Consider the following 19838-nt stretch of genomic DNA (forward strand, 5'->3'; position numbering starts at 1 on the left):
GTTCCAAAGTATTCCCACGCATAATAGAGAGATATATGTGATCATATACAAATGTAAGCAAGGTTTGAAATGATTATGTTTTAGTCTAATATTATATCTGTTTGGGTTTCTTGCGGTCAATTTGAGGTCTACAAATTATTTGAAAATATGTTCCAGTCCCCTGACCATCCACTCAAGAAAAGGTTGGCCTGTGGCTGAATGTAGTTGATGATCCCTGCCCTAAATAGTGCACTAGTTTTGACCAGAGCCCTATGGCCCCTGGTCAAAAGTAGGGCACTATGGCTGCATTTAAACAGGTTCTGATATGTTTGGTCTTTTGACCAATCAGATCAGCTCTGAATAATATCTGATGTGAAAAGATCTGATGTGAAAAGATCTGATGTGATTGGTCAACACACCAATTAGTGGAAAAAGTATCAGAATTGGGCTGCCTGTCTAAACGCAGTCTATGTAGGGCATAAGGTGCCATGTGGGATGCATACTTAGACATCTCTACCAGTTTTCAGTGGATCTCCCAAGGGAATGAACTAACCAGGCCACATTATATACTGAGGCAGCAGCACACTCAGATACTGGGCATTAAATGGGGTATCTCAGGCCGCTGAGCATTGAATACAGGAATACAATGAATACATAGAATACCAAACACTCATAGACATCACTACCATTGCAGCACTAGGCTGGTGCAGTACTGTCAATCTACATCCAATATTCGAAAGCATTTGCCTTAAGGACAAAGCAGACTGAGTTGACGAACGGTTAAAAGCAGCGGGTGGCCGTTCTATCGCCTCTGACCACAGAACATCTGCTGTCCTTTTCTGTTCATTTCCCGACGATTCTACATGTTGAACACCCAGCAGGTAATCTACAGCACAGGGCTGACGTTCATTATGATTTGTCTTTGTCTTTCATTTAGGTGTAACCCCAGAGCACTATTTATCTCAATATAAGACTCTGGTGTGGCCTGCCTACTGACAACAGAGCAGTTGGGTGAAAACATGACAGTACAGTCTGGGCAGAGTGCCTACAGTAGACTACACCTCAGCACAATCATCAGACTGGTGTCGGGCCAGTGACAGAGACATTTATGTCAATTGTTTAGTCACTTGAGTGTGTGTGCGTGCCTGTGTGTGTGTGTGTGTGTGTGACACGTTCAATTATGACTCTATTTAATCACTTATATTTTCTCCAGTTACTGTAGATTACTTTTAGATTAAGGTCCATGCGTACAGGGGTGTGTGCTTGGGTTCCGGAAGTCTGATGCTTTTATAGATTTCAAAGTACATCAAGCCTAAATGGATCTCTTCCTACAAAACGCTTGCCTGCTCTTACCCTGATCACAAAGGAGCACTAATTAGATTAGGCATGCAACAAGCCAAGCTAATCCATATATTGAGCAAGATTTTTAAAACTCTCTCATCCCAGTAACAGCTCATCAATGGGGGCAAAGGGATGCCGTTGTTCATTTACATTTGGAGTGAAATTTCTGAGTATGCAGCTGTAACACCTGGATGGATTATTTATCTCTGGGATCTTTAGCTGGGGGTACCATCAAAGGGCAGAGGACAGGGTGATGTGGAGGTGTTGACATGGGAGCTCTCTCTGTCTCTCTGTCTCTCTCTCTCGTAATACAGTATAATTAGCCTGCTGACAATATCACTTATTTTTTTGTTACATAAGGTGTTCATAAAATATTTAGGATTTATTTTGTTCTCTCTGTGTACAGGCTGTGACTGAAGGGAGGATTTTGAATAACCAACTAAAAATTAGGGACATTTTTACGTAACAAAAGCAAACATTTATTGATGACACTGAAGCACAGAGCTTCAAAGCGCTTTATTTTTAACCCTCACAAATTACTGATGGTAGAGAGGGATCATAAGCTTTTTACCACTTCAAGCTTTTTCCAAAACAGAAACTATATGAAATTGAGAGTCTGAACAAATATATCTGGGGTAGTTAAAGTGAGAGGTCCATCACTTGCAAAAAGTTGTGGGAAGTTGGAGAGCTTGCGTGTGCATAGTATGTGTATTGCATGAGTATTAAGTGGGCCTTCACAGACATATAAAACACCCCAAATACACGTAATATTCTGGAAGAGTCACATAAAGACAACTTTTGAAAAAAACTAGTTCATGTCACTGACAGCAGGCATGCTGCGACAGACAGCACTGTCTTAAGATAATGAAAAACAAAGGACTTGATAGTGCTCTGATGGAGCCACCTTGTGGTTTAGTACAGTGAGCCTCTCCTCAGAGAGTGAGAGCAGCAACATATTACAACTCTGGCAACCGACTGATCAAACTTTGAATCAAGCAGACTGGAGAAAGAAAGAGCCCAGAGAGCGTTTTATTGAAAAACAGCAGTAATGGGAACTGTCAGGCAAGTATGATTAAAACTCCAGATCCTCCATAACAAGTAAATCGACAAGTGGAGGAGTTTTAACTGTAAATGATGTTACAGGGTGCGTCCCAAATGACACACTATTCAATATAGTCCACTACTTTTGACCAGGGCCCATTTTCATGAATTTGAAGCCAGCTTACTGGCTTGTAAATATCCTTTGCTATTGTGATGTTATTTTTTTTAAATATGTGATTTAGTCTGTACTCTGATTTCTGCTAAATTCATTGCCTCTTTAGGACATTAAAGTTGTCTGAATCTGAGGGAATCAGTTTTCCACGTTTATTCAACGTCATCACATTTAATTTGCTTGATGAAATTATGAGGAAACAACGTTGATTCAACCAGTTTTTGCCCAGTGGGATAGGTTAATTGAGGTTTGAATCACACATTGACTCTTGAGGGTGCCCATAAACTGTGGGCTGGAGCAACGCATATTTTAATTTAAAAAAATAGTTAAATGATTGTAAGGCTAATGGGGATGCCATGATTTGTTATGGGTTTTAGGGTTTGCCCAGGACCCCAATAATTCGAACCTTGGCACATAATAAAGACCACTATAATGTCAGAATTGTTGAGAGAGGATGCTTGGACGATATGGGGGCTGTTGCATGCCCCTCAGTTAAAGTGTAGAAACTTCCCTGCAAAAAGAGAAGGACATTTGCTATAATAACATGCCATTTAGCAGACACTTTTATCCAAAGCGACTTACAGTCATGCGTGCATACATTTTTGTGTATGGGTGGTCTCGGGGATCGAACCCACTACCTTGGCGTTACAAGCGACGTGCTCTACCAGCTGAGCTACAGAGGACCACAATGATATACCCAAAGTTACTGTATCAGTCTCAAAATTATGGGCTCTGTATCTCAGATCCCTTTAGAAACCCAAATAAAAGATCAACTTTGATACACAAATTGAAAACCTGCAGCAGAGTCACAGAAGTAAAAAACCATGCAACAAAAGGAGAGGAAAGCTTTCTCTCTAAAGCAAAGATAATATTAATGTAGTAAAGATAAAGATAATCTAGACACCACCTGGTGAACACACTTCAAAGGCTTGCACTAGGATTTAATATGCAACAATTCCAGATTAACAATTGAAGCCTTGGCGTTGAACTTCTATAAATAAACACTTTAGGATTTCCATAGCATATCTAATTAAAATGCTATTTCAAAGCCCTTCCTAGGGTTATTTTTATTTTATTTTTTTCCTTTATTTAACCAGGTAGTCCAGTTGAGAACAAGTTCTCATTTACAACTGCGACCTGGCCAAGATAAACCAAAGCAGTGCGATAAAAACAACAACAACACAGACATAATAAAACACCTCACTGGAGGGAAGTCAGGATTGTTCAGTAAAGGAAATACGTGTTTTTTTTAATGAAAACTATTAAATAGGACTCTATAGCAAGTACAAGTTGTTGAGGTGAATTTGGCGCGCCAAAATCAGAGGCAGAGGGCGCATTGCGCGCATCCATCCATGCATGGTTGCCTGTCAAATTGGGCACAGATAGCTACGAGGTAAACACAGATAGCTATGAGGTAAATACCATTCCGGTTTTGGTTTGGTGTAGCTTTTTGAGAGTTTATGAGGATAATGTCATGGGAAAATACATGACAAATGCCAAAGCTAATCTTCAATTGCTGTAGTCACAATCCAATGGCTGGATACACAACAATAATCAAGAAAGCCACACGCCAACTTCTCAAATCCCATCCATTGTGCTGAACAGTGTGCAAATTTAAAACCAAACAAATGCACACAAATGCCTACTAGATTGCCTATATTACAGTAGCCTATGACAGGTGAGTTCAACTCACTCCAACTGGATGAACTATTGGAATCCCATAAATGGCATTTATGAAGGCTCATCTTGACTAAATTATCATAAATATAATGTAGCAAAAAACATAGTCTATGTAAAAGGTCAGTGTGAATAAAATAGCCATGTGAATAAGATAGCCTAATAAATTAGATGAGGAATTGTTTTGCCTCGGATGCCTTCCCATCCCACTTTCTAAGCACATTGAGACGCAAAATGATCATCGCGAAAAGTCTGAACCATCGATTTAAATTTCAAACTCAAATAAGTCTGCATCATATCACACGGAGTGTTTATGAAACCGCTGAATGAGATTCGCGATTTAAGCGCGCAATTCAGCATGATGACCTCCGCATCAGGCTACCCGGTACTTCCAAACACAGTGTCATGAATTCATCATCACATAGCCTAGATGGAGGAGAGGAGGACACTGTTTCTCGTTACGCTGGCTCATGTGCACATCGAAAATCTTCAGGCATTGTCAAAAAGGATGCTGATATTGCACGCAGCGCAGCGGGCATGCAAAACTGATCACGAAAGAGCTAAAAACATTAAAGACAGTCCTAGTTTTACAGTCTCTTTCTCTGTCTATTGAGATTGAAAGCGATCTTAGTTTGGTAACCGATGTAAGTAAAACGGAAATCAAATCACACATAGGCTAAGTAGCCTAATGCATGTCTGAGATGTACCTGTAACTCCAAACTGTAACCCTGGTACAAGTGTGTCGGGAACACCGTCAGTTGATGTTGCACTTGTAGGGAAACTGTGTAATCCATTGACCAGATCAGCGAAACGTGTGTACAAAGCAGAAGACGCTTCCACAGCTGTTTGCAGTACTATGCTGTAGTACAACCGTCAACTGTTCTCCGCCCCGCTTCTTCCTCATTGGTCGTTTGGCAGTAGTAGTCCAGCCAGAAGCCTACTTGTGCAGAGACAGGGCCGGCCTACAGAACGGGCAGGCAGGGCACGTGCCCCGGGGTCCCCTTTACATTTTTACATTTTAGTCATTTTAGCAGAAGCTCTTATCCAGAGCGACTTACAGTTAGGGCATACATTTTCATACTTTATAATAAGCATTGCATGCGTCTGTAATCGCATTTGCCTAGTGGCATACAGTTGAGCAGACACGTTTTTAGGATTTCCAGTTGCACCCAGACCCCTGTTGCAGGGTTTCATGTCATTTACATGATAGAACACATTAGCAGAATATTTTTTTATTCCACACAAATGGCCAAATGCAGGCTTCTACTGTGCAACTCGCTATTCAGGTAGGATGCAATTTCTGAACTTCATTAATTTTTTCGTATTAATAATAATTAGTTTTATCATTATTATTAATGTATATCATTGTTATTATTGTAGGCCTATTTATTCATCTAAACCAGTTCTTTACATTTGCAAAATGTGTTTTGTTTCATTCTGTTGAGACATTTACATTGGATAAATTAAGTTTGATCTGTATTTTTAACATTTTTACTTTTTAGTCATTTAGCAGACGCTCTTATCCAGAGCGACTTACAGGAGCAATTAGGGTTAAGTGCCTTGCTCAAGGGCACATCGACAGATTTTTTACCTAGTCGGCTCGGGGATTAGAACCAGCGACCTTTCGGTTACTGGCACAACGCTCTTAACCACTAAGCTACCTGCTGTGTGGTCCATCTTTAGTTTAAGATAGGTTATAAGTGGGCCTTTTGTAAAATAAATATCATTAGCCTATACTGTCATTTGTTGGGTACGGTAGGCACTAGCCATTATTGGTAATTGCGCAATATAGCCTAATCAAAACTTTTGTGAAGGTTTAAACCAGTTCGCAAGTGTTTTGTTTCCTTCTGTTGAACTATTTTCTTTGGCCAAATTCAGTTCCAACAGTAATGTGTTTGCTGCAATTTAATATCATGCTCTTATTTTCACTATAAACAAAGGCTTGACTTACTTTTGTATATTACCCTAAGAAAGTTTAGAAACTTTTGTGAACATTTGGTTTGGTGTGACTATTAGCCTATTATACTGCAGGCCTATGATATGAAGTCAGTGCGCACTTGCGCTCCAACTGATTCCGACAGTTGAACTTGAGGTGAGGAAGAATGTTTTAGGCCTGCCAGAGTTACTCCTTTAATCTAACAGTATAATGCTTATCTTTATAAAAATATTTTGATAGAAAAATAACGAATTAGCCTCTTTCCGTATGGCTATATCTGTATAGCAGATGCAGTAGTCTATCTGACAATGATAAAGAAATGCATGTTGGTGTTGTAGCATGCCGCCGGCATATCTTTATCTCTCTCACTCTCTCTGGGGATAAGCCTAAGCTTCTCTTTCTTTATATATATATTTTTAATATTAATATCATACAGTGGATGCCTAAGCCTATAGGCCTATGCATGCAATGCCCTGATGCATTTAGTGCTAAAATCTCTGATAGCTGAACCGTCAGGTGGAACATTTGAGTTTTAGAAAAGTAAAAACTATTAAAACAATAGGCTGTAAAGTTTTGCATATGCTACACATCGAAACACAAGGAATAGTGTTTTTGTAATTTGTTAAAAGCTGTTTTTAAGGACATGTAAATGTGGCTCATTTGGCCAATATCCCTCATTTATTGATGGCGCTGGCTGCGTGGGTGGACACCTTAATGTGTTATGCACCTAATGCATATGGATGATAGGTACATTTCTCAAATGTCCGCTAAATTAAAATCTTCCCAGTCACTTGTCCGGCGCCAAATTTTCCTGTCAGAGTGGGATGTCCTTCAATCTGGAAAAAGCAGAGACAAGGGGGGGAGAAATTAACCTCACTGCTCACAGCTACTTTTATTAATGTGCATAAATAAATGTTATACTTACATTTCGCTAAGTTATTTCTTATTCTTCTGGAAAATGTTACCCAAGCGGGGACTTCTGTGCGCCATTAATTCCGATTGTTTTTATGGGATAGCCTCCCCGGGCGAAGGACACATGGGATTGGGACATGCCAATTTTGACATCCATCCTAGACATTCCGCCAGCTCATGTCTCGTTAAACCATCAATACGCACTAAATTCACCCGCACAGCTGATCTCAATTGCAACCATTATTGGTCACCTCATTACCGCTCACTAAAAGATGCTTGCAACCAAGGTCTTTCAAGATATGTTTGCCCTCAGGTTGGTATTTTCATCGCATCAATTTAGTCCTTTTTGAACAGACTAATGGTGATTTATCCATTTGACAACCATTCCATACAATCAAAATTAAGTATTTCCTTTTTTACCAATGGCAAATCAAGTGTGAACATTTAGCTGACACTTTGTATGAATGGAAACTAATGTTGGTGTAGCCTAAAAACTGTTATTATTTTATTAGTTTTATATTAATGTTATCCAAAACAGTCTGATGTGGTCATTTCTTATTATGATCAGGGGTTAAATAACCCTGGACTGTCCATATTTGAAATTTGTAACTACTCAAGTCAATCTGGCCAATGCCAGAAGGGCATGGGCCAGAATCGAACCCACGCCAACACGGTAGACCTATATGTGGGTGCTGCAGGCAGCGGCACTAACTGCCAGGCCACGATTGAACGCAATTTTGAGTTTATTCGTAACCTTAGGATAAACTAGACACTTGTATGTTGTAGTCTATTGGAGACCAATATCAATCTTGTGCTATTGAGCTATATAAAACTTGTTGATGATTATGGCTCAATTTCGGATACATTTCTGTATATTTGAATGTTGCATTAATAGGACCTAGGCCTAGCATTTGAGCGAGCAAGTGAGAACATAATTTTGATAGCAAACCCTAATCCCAATAACTCGACTGCCCCCGCATGGAGAGAAAAAGAACTGCTCATGTTCAGCCACTCACAAGGCTCATTTGAATTTCCTGATGCATCAGGAAAATTCTCTGCAACATAAGGGTGATCAAGTTAAGATCCGACATCTCTAGGTGCAAAGATTACCAACACATTCACATCCAGACATCGCAATGTTACATTTCATTAAATAAAACCATTATGGGGTTCCTTGAGGAAACTACTATACAAAATACACAAAAGGCTTCCCTGAATCCATGTACAGTTGAAGTCGGAAGTTTACATACACCTTAGCCAAATACATTTCAACTCAGTTTTTCACAAATCCTGACATTTAATTCCACTAAAAATTTTAATTGTTTAACTTGGGTCAAACGTTTCGGGTAGCCTTCCACAAGCTTCCCACAATAAGTTGGGTGAATTTTGGCACATTCCTCCTGACAGAGCTGGTGTAACTGAGTCAGGTTTGTAGGCCTCCTTGCTCGCACACGCTTTTTCAGTTCTGCCCACAAATGTTCTATAGGATTGAGGTCAGGGTTTTGTGATGGCCACTCCAATACCTTGACTTTGTTGTCCTTAAGCCATTTTGCCACGACTTTGGAAGGATGCTTGGGGTCATTGTCCATTTGGAAGACCCATTTGTGACCAAGCTTTAACTTCCTGACTGATGTCTTGAGATGTTGCTTCAATATATCCACATAATTTTCCTTCCTCATGATGCCATCTATTTTGTGAAGTGCACCAGTCCCTCCTGCAGCAAAGCACCCCCACAGCATGATGCTGCCACCCCCGTGCTTCACAGTTGGGATGGTGTTCTTCGGCTTGCAAGCCACGCCCTTTTTCCTCCAAACATAATGCTGGTCATTATGGCCAAACAGTTCTATTTTTGTTTCATCAGACCAGAGGACATTTCTCCAAAAAGTACGATCTTTGTCCCCATGTGCAGTTGCAAACCGTAGTCTGGCTTTTTTGTGGCGGTTTTGGAGCAGTGGCTTATAATAATAATATGCCATTTAGCAGATGCTTTTATCCAAAGCGACTTACAGTCATGCGTGTATACATTTTTTTTGTGTATGGGTGGTCCCGGGGATCGAACCCACTACCTTGGCGTTACAAGCGCCGTGCTCTACCAGCTGAGCTACAGAGGACCACGGCTTCTTCCTTGCTGAGCGGCCTTTCAGGTTATGTCGATATAGGACTTGTTTTACTGTGGATTTAGATACTTTTGTACCTGTTTCCTCCAGCATCTTCACAAGGTCCTTTGCTGTTGTTCTAGGATTGATTTGCACTTTTCACACCAAACTACGTTCATCTCTAGGAGACAGAACGTGGTCCCATGGTGTTTATACTTGCGTACTATTGTTTGTACAGATGAACGTGGTACCTTCAGGCGTTTGGAAATTGCTCCCAAGAATGAACCAGACTTGTGGAGGTCTACAATTGTTTTTCTGAGGTATTGGCTGATTTCTTTTGATTTTCCCATGATGTCAAGCAAAGAGGCACTGAGTTTGAAGGTAGGCCTTGAAACACATCCACAGTTACACCTCCAATTGACTCAAATGATGTCAATTAGCCTATCAGAAGCTTCTAAAGCCATGACATCATTTTCTGGAAATTTCCAAGCTGTTTATAGGCACAGTCAACTTAGTGTATGTAAACTTCTGGAATTGTGATACAGTCAATTATAAGTGAAATAATATGTCTGTAAACAATTGTTGGAAAAATGACTTGTGTCATGCACAAAGTAGATGTCCTAACCGAATTGCCAAAACTATAGTTTGTTAACAAGACATTTGTGTAGTGGGAGAAAAAATAGTTTTAATGACTCCAACCTAAGTGTATGTAAACTTCCGACTTCAAATGTATACATCCCAAATGGCACCTTATTCCCTTTATAGTGCACTACTTTTGACCAGGGCTCTGGTCAAAAGTAGTGCACTATGGGAAATAGAGTGCCATTTAGGATACAAGCCCTGTTACAGTGGAGATTTTCACTCGGTCATCATTAGGGAGCACTTAACTACACAGAGAAAGAAGCAGATGGGTCTATGGCAGGCTGATGTCAGTAAACATAAAAGAAACACACAACAACAAGAACATGGGGCACTTTGTTGTCACAGGCTGCCATGTCACTCCGCATTCAGAGTTGCTCTGTGTGGCTGAGTCTGACACACTGTTTTGGTTTATGCCATTTTTGCATGAATGGCCACAAGAAAGGAGTGAATGTCACCATCACTCAATCCCTGCCTAGTAGCCCGTGGCAACCACTGCCACCCAACTCACTGTAACCCTGAGAGGAAGGGGAGAATCCCAGCTGTAAGACTCTGCCTGGACAGAAATTCTGTCTTCCAACACTGTGTGTTTTACATGAAAAAGGAAAATCATCTGTACTTCTCTCGGATAGTAATAGTAGTTCATAAGATAAGATGTTTATCGGTTTCCAGGCATTTTTGGATGGTCTATATCCTACAAGTTTAGCCTCCATTTTTTCATGAATACTGTTTGTTTTACATTGAGGAGAGACTGCAAGAGGAGGACCTAGGTATTTTGTGTCAATTTGGGTGCAGGAATCAAACACTGTGGAGCACAGCAATATTATGTGTGCGGGCATCTCATTCCTTTATCTCAGTATTATATATTTTTTGCCCAGCACCAATATTCTAAATTTTAGGATGTGGAAATCACCCTCTTTCTCTTCCTTTACCCATAATATTGTAGCCCAGTGGAGCCCCAACGCTCATTATATCAAAATCAGAGCAACCTCCATATTTGTTTGTGACATTCTCTTTAGCACCAGCAGCCCTGAGTTCTCAGGAGGGGGTACATATCATGCAAAATATTCAGCTCCCTACCAACGAATAGTGTTAGATTTTTATTGGAAAACATTGTTCCATTTGCCTTGGTAAATTGTGTTATGTCTGTTTGATATATTTCCCTCAGAAATATATCAAGAATGGACAAAACAAACTGTGCTGACCGAACCATAACAAAGTGACATTATAATTCAAATATAGGAGGCACTTGTATTCCCTCCCCCACCTTCGCTAAAAGAGAGAGAATGAAGAGAGACAGAGAGAGCCTGAGCGCGAGAGAGAGGGGGAGGCAGGACTTTGGGAATAGCTTGACAGTGAGAGAAGTGACAGTGCATGACAGATGAAATATGAGTTCTACTGATGCAGTAACAGGGGAATATGGGCAGTAGGTTTTAGAAACATCAACTTTTGCCCTTATTCCTTCAACAACAGGTCTGCCTGGATACAGTCAAAATCATTTCACCTCTCATACATCAGTGAATGGCTCACTTTGCATTCGACCTCGAAGCGTTTAAAAAAAAAAAAATCCACCCCTTTTTCTAGTTACAGTCTTGTCCCATCGCTGCAACTCCCGAAGGTCGAGAGCCATGCGTCCTCTGAAACACGACCCCGCCAAGCCGTACTGCACGCTTAACCCGGACGCCAGCCGCACCAATGTCTCGGAGGAAACACAGTACAACTAGCGACCGTGTCCACCTGCATGCGCCCGGCCCGCCACAGGAGTCACTAGAGCGCGATGGGACAAGGACATCCCGGCCGGCCAAACCCTCCCCTAACCCGGTCGCCTCATGGGTCTCCCGGTAGCGGCCGGCTGCAACACAGCCTGGGATCGAACCTGGATCTGTAGTGACGTCTCAAGCACTGCAGTGCCTTAGACCGCTGCGCCACTCTTGAAGCGTTTACCTCCGCTATGTAGAAAAGGCCTCTCTTCTCGGTATGTTTTAAGGTAGTGTTTCCTTGTTTATGTGAAACGCAGGATGCAGCCATCAATCATATTGTATGTAATTTAATTTCTCAACACACCAACATTATAAAAAGTTTGAGAGACCATGAAAGTCAATGGTTCCTTCATTTAAAAATTCAGATCCAGAAAAGGGGGTTCTAGATTCTAGAAGTGCATCCCAAATGGCACACTACTCCCTTCATAGTGCACTACTTACAAAAGCAGTGCACTAGGAAGGGAGTAGGGTGCCATTTGGGACGCACACTAGTATGGGAATAGAGTACCATTTGAGATGCATCCTCATTCCCCTAGATGCCAGGAGAATGAGGGGATCTGAGGTCTGATAGTGAAGTGTGTCATGTCTCCTTCACTCTTAGAGAAAAGAGCTCCAAAAGGGTTCTTCGGCTGTCCCCATAGGAAAACCCTTTTTGGTTTCAGGTAAATGCCTTTTTGGTTCCAGGTAGAACCATTTTGGGTTCCATGTAGAACCCTCTGTGGAAAGGGTTCTACGTGGAACCAAAAACGGTTTTACTTGGAACCAAAAGGGTTGTACCTGGAACCAACAACGGTTTTTCAAATGGTTCTCCTATTGGGACAGCCAAAGAACCTTTTTAGGTTCTAGATAGCACCTTTTTTTCTAAGAGTTTTTAGACCAGTGACTCTCAGATACGGATAGCTTTCACCCAGAGCACAATAAGTCACCAGTGTTGACCAGTGAGGCGGATCACATCCCAATCCCAGCCTCAGTTCCCAGCACAGTTCCTCCCTTTCGGTCTTTTCCATTAGATTACTAAATCAATGTAGTAAAGCTAATTTATATTCTACACAGAGCTCCTTGGTCAATGGACAGAAATACTTAGTGGGGGAAGAATAAAGATGGCTGGACACGCTCACTCTCTTGCGCCCGCCTGCTTGGTTTATTATTAAGCCCTTTCTTGAGAGTTCTCTTGATTTAAATTGTATGGATTATCAAAGTAGTATATTTTGCAATTACTCTTCACTTTGCAATTATATGACAATGTGTTGTTGCACATAATATAATCATTTTCTGTACCGTATTATTTCATGAACCTTTCATTGAGGTCCATGTCAATATTTAATCTCATCCTACAGAATAGTTTTGAACAGGCATAAACGCCCTGGGAATTTAATACATGCTGTATTAGCTTTATTTGATTGATATGAAGCACAATATTTCTCTGAAGAGGGGAAACAGAGGCATGAGATTAGAGTTTCAGGGACCAGAAATCGGCATGGGCATTTCTAACACACTGGCCCATTTCTTTCCTTGAGGCCCCCATTATTAGTAAATAATGATAATTCTGCGCAAAAACTATTTTTATGGCAAAACCTCCCAATTTAGACCAGCCCACTAGGTTAAAAATGGACCAGACCATCTGGCATTTGCCCAAACTGCCCTATGGCCAGTCCGTTTCTGGATGAAATGGAGAGAGCTGTAGCATATCATTCCCTATACAGTCTACAGCTATGACGTCCCCAGACCACTGTCTTTGTGTAGTCACTGGTGATGCGGGAGCCTCTGCTTCCTCTGCCCACCGGTAGATAAGCCAGTCTGGCCTAACCCATCTCTGGCTCTGCTGTCTCAGATGCCTCAGCAATGCCCTGCTTCTCTCGTCTATCCTCTCTCCCGCTCCCAGGGGATCTGTTTAGTCATTGGGGGTAGGTAGCTCACTGTATAGTATGAAGCTCCAAGCCCCTTTGTTACTAGGGCTTTGTGAATGTGTGCTGCTGCCAGCCCTGTGTAGGCTACAGTACAGCCCAAGGTTATGTACTCAAGACCACTATTGCAACCTCTGTCTGCTTTACTTTCCATTTCTCCCCATGCTGGGTCAGACAAAAGCCATGCGTTTTATTAGGTCACCGTGGTGCACTCAGCTTCGATTAGTCGAGGGACGTGTGAGAACATTACAGGCCAGTTTCCCGGACTCAAATTAAGCCTAGTACTGGACTAAAAAGCACTTTCAATGGAGAATCTCCACTGAGCATGCTTTTAGTACAGGACTAGGCTTAATCTATGTCCTCAAAAACCGCCCTTACAAGTTTAGCAAATTCCACAGATATACTGTAGAAACAGAATGCATTGACTAAGGCAGTTTTAATGGTGCATATTAGCATTAGCATGGTGTACTTTGCTAAGGAACCAATGGTGCTGCCTAGAGCCATATATTAAGAGAGTTGGGCCAGGTTTTAGAACGGACGTCATGTTTACGCCTTTATTCATGAAATGTTGGTGCTGTAACAATACGAGAGTGCCTACAACAGTTCCCTATGAAATGACCTGCTGTAAACAAGCAAAACAGAATAGTGAATTTAACAGACGTTTTTATTGATTAGCTAGATAATGTGTATCCAAGTCTGTACTGTGTTGTGGTGTCAACAAATTGCATATCTGCTTAGACTGTGCATCTTCATTGGTTTAGAAAAATATCAGAAATAAACAGCACAATGCGGAAGCGTCAATTATCCCTTAGCAACGGTTATGGAGGTAGAAAGTCGCGCTCTCGGAATGTTTGGATAGAAAGCGCATTTACCCAACTCTCGATTTATATTACTCTGGTGCTGCCTGTCATTTAATACATTGAATTACAACAACCTCAAAGCACCATTCAGCACCTTACATGAGAGAAAGTTAAGGCTAAAAATAGGTACTCATACATAAATATGCTTAAATACTTTCATGCACATAAGCACACTTGGGACAGTTTCCGTCCTTTCCACTGCTTTAGGATACTTCTGAGTTAAGCTGTACATTGACTGAACAGCTGCCAGCATGAGCAAACAAACGCACGCATATAGTCACACACAGAGATATGTAGACGCACACACACACGCACACACACACACACACACACACTATAACGACACAGGATGAGACCCAGATGCAGACACAGGAGGCAGATGGTTTGAGTTACTGATATTTATTAATAGACAAGGGGCAGGCAAGAGGCAGGTTGAGGACAGGCAGAAGTTCGTAAACCAGGTCAGAGTCAAATAGGTACAGGACGGCAGGCAGGCTCGAGGTCAGGGCAGGCAGAATGGTATGGCAGGCGGGCTCAGGGTCAGAGTCAGGTCAGGCAGAAATGGTCGGAACCGGGAGGACTAGAAAACAGGAGCACGGAAAAAACACTGGTAGGCTTGACGAGACAAGACGAACTGGCAACAGACAAACAGAAAACACTGGTATAAATACACAGGGGATAATGGGGATAATTAGGAGACACCTGGTGGGGGGTGGAGACAAGCACAAGACAGGTGAAACAGATCAGGGTGTGACACACACACACACTTCTACCAGCCCCCAACTCTTACTGTAAGCAGCAACAGCAGCAGCTGAGAGACAACACAAGGTCATACTTATCATTGTGACAGGTCTTCAGGTATTTGGTGGCACAGTCCCTTCAAAGACACCTAGGAGGAGAAGGAAAACAAGATAACTTGGCATTCATTCACTGCGAAATCAAACGCATGCTGAAATTATTTCTTACAATGCGATCTGGGAAAGCAGTACTCTATTTTATACCCCTCTCCCTGTTCTCCATATTCTGGGAGGCCTCTCTGAATAGGCAATAAAGAATTGTGGGTGATAAAATGTGACAGCTTGTAAAGACACGAAAAGAGAATATGTGGCTCTGCCACCTTTCAATCCCATTTTATGTATGTCACCAGAACATCACGTTCTGCCTGGAAGTCATACATGCTATTGGTGGAGTTATGGCTTGAATTGTTATCAAATGTTGTAGATGATTTGTATCTATTGATTAGTTGATAAATGGAATGTTTCATTGTGAATAAACCTATACTAACTCAATGAATGCATCTCAAATTGCACCCTATTCCTTATATAGTGCACTACTTTTGACCAGAAAGTACCACTGGTCAAAAGTGCTGCACTATAAAGAGAATTAGGGTGCCATTTGGGCTGCAGTTAATTTTACCATTGCCTTTGTGCTCTACCAGCAGAAGGGTTTTTATTCATTGTGCACTCTGTGATTCAATACTTTAGAGAATTGCATGTGTTTGTAGGGAATAATCAGCATATTTATGAGAACCAAAGACTGACATGAAGGCACACTGCAATTGATGGTAAACTGATTGATGGTAACCTATTCTCTATATATAGGGAATAGAGTGCCATTTGGGCCTCAAACAGAGTAGAAGCAGATGGACTACACTTCAACATCTTGATTTATTAGGAAAGACACGCTAGTTCAGCTCCACCCTGCACAACATGGACCTGTTTAACTGGACTGTGGCTCTGTCTGTGGAGACTCATTCATCACGCTAGAGTATAAGCCCCAGTGTTACACCACAACACATGAGGGAGAAACAGAACAGTGGTCTACCATTATAATCAGGCCTGCAGGATTCTAACTCTGGTCGACCATGATATATGCTGTTGCTGTCCTGCCTTGCATGGGTGTGTGTGTGTGTGTGTGTGTGTGTGCACACGCGCGCATGAGTGTGCGTGTGTACACCCATCGCATGCTACTGTAGTTATTTAGTGCACTGAAGGTTAACTGAAATTCACGGTCCAAAGCTTAGACACCCACAGACATCTTCCATGTCAGGCACAGCATCAGTGGAAACACGTATCATGCTAAAAGCTGTGTGGGGTCTACGTGATCTACATTGTTTGATAAGCATGGCATGGTGGGTTAAGGAAACAATCAGTGGGAAGTCACACAAGTTTGTCCTTGACTCCCTGTTAACTTAAACTATATTTTAAACAATATTGGTAAATGGCACCTTTACAGTATGTGGGAAAACAATTTCCACATACTGTAAAAGTAAGCATTTCACTGTTAGTCTACACCTGTTGTTTACGAAGCATGTGACAAATACATTTGGATGTGCTCTACTATAGGTCATGTAAAAGGCTTGATTAGTGATACAAGTTGGATAACTTTACTCACGGCAGTTCGGCCATAATTTGTTTCCATCAGCATGTTTCCATCAACTTACCCCAGTGCCTTTTCTCAGCGGCTGTCTGTCTGTCAGCTGGACATTCCCCAGGGTGGGAAGTGGGCAGGCCCCTGTGAAATTGGGAGCAGAAAATATAGTTATACCCTGTGCTGAAGGGTTGAAGAGCAGAGGAGACCCAAAGTGTATTTAAGCAATAAGGCCCTAGGGGGTATGGTATATGGCCAATATACCACAAACCCCCGATGTGCCTTGTTGCTATTATAAACTGGCGAGTGGCGCAGTGGTCTAAGGCACTGCATCGCTGTGCCACTAGAGATCTTGGTTCGAATCCAGGCTCTGTCGTAGCTGGCCGGTTGTGGGTTCGATTCCCACAGGGGGCCAGTATGAAGAAAATAGAAAAATAATGTATGCACTCACTAACTGTAAGTCGCTCTGGATAAGAGTGTCTGCTAAATGACTTAAATGTAATTAGAGCAGTAAAAATTAATGTTTTGTCATACCCATGGTGTATGGTCTGATATACCACGGATGTCAGCCAATCAGCATTCAGGGTTCGAACCACCCAGTTTATAATAGTATATAAGCCCTCTGGCCTTGTTAGATCATGTAGTACACAGTGTCACTCTGAACTCACCTGCTGGCTGCCTACAGTCAGTGCTCTTGCTCTGTTTTACGTGAATTAAAAGAAGACAAATCACCCACTGGACACAGATGTCAGTTCAATGACCTGAAGCAGACCGTGAAATCCCCGGCTCTTGAGCGTGACAGAGGGTGCTCTTTCCCAATCAGCAGTGTGTCCCTTGAAATACAGATTAAAGGTCAGGCAGAGCTAAAGCCACAACACACAGGAGCATCTTACTGCAAGAATAACTGATACCAGAAAGATTCAATGTAAAATGCTATGCAATTAATATATTTTATTTGTTTAACTCAGATGATAATCAATTGTTAAACCCCTCTCGTGTCAATCCCTGTGATTTTAGGTGCTAAGTGAATTCCGTTTTCAAATTCCAATGACAGCCTTCAATGTTGAATTTATTTATTAAATGAATCACCATTCTGAGATCAATTTTGGACCTAATTTACCCTGTGAACCCTGACAAAGTGCAGGCCAGGAAGTGTGACTAAATGCCCATTAATGAATGGCTATTCTTATAGGCCCCATATAGAACAGCTACAGCTAGCTGAAACACAGTAGAGAACACACAGGACATAAGGAAACCACAATATCTATACAGGCATCAACAGATCAATGAGGTTCAGTTAAACATACCACCCATCAAAGGAACACTTGGGACTGTAGGAAACTAGGCACACATCCGTCTACACATGCTGATTCATGGATGAATAAACAATGAAGTTAAAGCACCATTTGGCCCTGACTATACATTTTCACAAGCACTCCCCTCTCTTTTGACCATCTCTTAAAAGGCTATAGTATTTATTAACAGTGTATGATTCCTCTGGGAGATGTCTTCGAACTATACTCACTGGCGGACTTACCATTAAGCAGAAGAGGCAATTGCCTCAGGCCTCACATCATCAAGGGGCCTCGTGAGCTGGGCAAAAAAAATTACAAATAAATATGTCTCCACTTGAGGCCCCCCCATGCTCCGCTCGAGGCATAATCAATAAGTAATAAAAAAATCCCCATAAAAATATGTCTGTTTAAGCTAGAGAGATCTGTTTTTAAACATGGGCTGCGTCTCAATCCACCGCATCCGCCGATGTCGGCCTTGGAAAGGGGTCGCCACTAGTTACCACAGCCACAAAGTCATAATTATGGCTAAACCCTGCCTATTTCTATAATGTATCTTCTTAAAATCTGATTTTAAACCTAATCCTTACCTTAACCACGCTGATAAGCTTATGCCTAACCTTCCATTTTTGTTTTCATGACAACCAGTGGAAGGGGGCAGAGCTACAGCGGTGTTTGTCAGACCAGGAGACATCATGAAAACCAGTCGTCTTACAAAAACGTCTGTAGAGTCTGAACGGTTGTTCTACACACTAATATGACCCCTCAGACTGGCCTCTGCCTGGGGCCTCCAACTCACTAAGTCTGCCCCTGGTTATATTCTTTCTAACTGATCCTCTGTAGCTCAATTGGTAGAGCATGGCGCTTGTAATGCCAGGGTAGTGGGTTCGATCCCCGGGACCACCCATAGGTAAAAATGTATGCACACATGACTGTAAGGCGCTTTGGATAAAAGCATCTGCTAAATGGCATATTATTACAGTATCCTGTGAAAGGTTTCATTTGACATTTGCCATAGAGTTGCATGATGGCTCCCTCTTGTGGAGAGTGACGACTACCATTTGCTTGATTGAGCGTATCTTTTTATAAAGGGACATAACTACTGTAGTGCTACTGTAGTCGTCACGGTTGTTACATTATTAATTTACCTTTATTAACACCAATCAGAGAGACATTTTTAAATATCACAACAACTATATTTTTTATTATTTTTATTATTATTATTATTTATTTTTTTGGGGGGGGGGTTGATCAGCTTTAATATTGCAGATAGATTGTAGCTTCCATCAATGTAATTGTCTGCATCACTTCCAATCCCCCATATATGTTTTTGCAAATATATATATATATATACATATATATACATACATACATACATACATACATATATTTTTTATATATTTTTTATATATTTTCCTTTATTACTTTCTGACCCTACCACCCCTCCCCTAATTGGAGTAAACTAGTGAACAACAACGCTTAGGCCTCTACTTCCAGCTTATGCATACTATATAGGTCTATTTTACAATAGTTCTATTTTGTTTGTTTTTACTCCTGTCCTTCCTCTATCCTCAACCTCTCCCATCTATTTCTGATGTCCATCCGGTTTGATTTCTATTTGCCATGTCTTTCAAACTGTGCTCTTTCACAAAAGTTCTTAACCTATAACCTATATACGTTTTACTGACACAGTATGTTTTACATTAGTTATCTTGTTGTTATTAGTTGTTATTAGTCCCAACTTTCAACTCCATTCAACCCCTCCCATCTATCTCTTAACACCATCCATATTGGATTTCTATTTGCCATATATTTTTCAATTGTGCTGTGATGTTTTACAAAATTTCTGAACCTTTCTA

The 19838-nt window shown here is 41.4% G+C and overlaps 1 protein-coding gene and 1 long non-coding RNA gene across 2 annotated transcripts in view; both read right to left on the reverse strand.

The window, feature by feature from the left end:
• Window positions 1–5092, reverse strand: part of LOC121585045 (zinc finger matrin-type protein 4-like) — a 135801-nt gene extending 130709 nt beyond the window's left edge. Inside the window, exon 1 of the mRNA XM_041901384.2 lies at window positions 4918–5092. Within this exon, the coding sequence (XP_041757318.1) occupies window positions 4918–5004 (87 nt within the window). The 5' untranslated portion in view covers window positions 5005–5092. The remainder of the gene's footprint in view (window positions 1–4917) is intronic.
• Window positions 5093–15017: 9925 nt separating this feature from the next.
• Window positions 15018–17859, reverse strand: LOC121584212. Its single transcript, XR_006003682.1, has 3 exons — window positions 17356–17859; window positions 16761–16831; window positions 15018–15206 (listed from the first exon to the last, which is right to left on the reverse strand). It is a non-coding gene; the product is annotated as an uncharacterized LOC121584212 (long non-coding RNA).
• Window positions 17860–19838: the final 1979 nt, after the last annotated feature.

The sequence above is a fragment of the Coregonus clupeaformis genome, chromosome 16 (genome assembly GCF_020615455.1).
Source record: "Coregonus clupeaformis isolate EN_2021a chromosome 16, ASM2061545v1, whole genome shotgun sequence".
In the NCBI taxonomy this organism is placed as follows: Eukaryota; Metazoa; Chordata; class Actinopteri; order Salmoniformes; family Salmonidae; genus Coregonus; species Coregonus clupeaformis.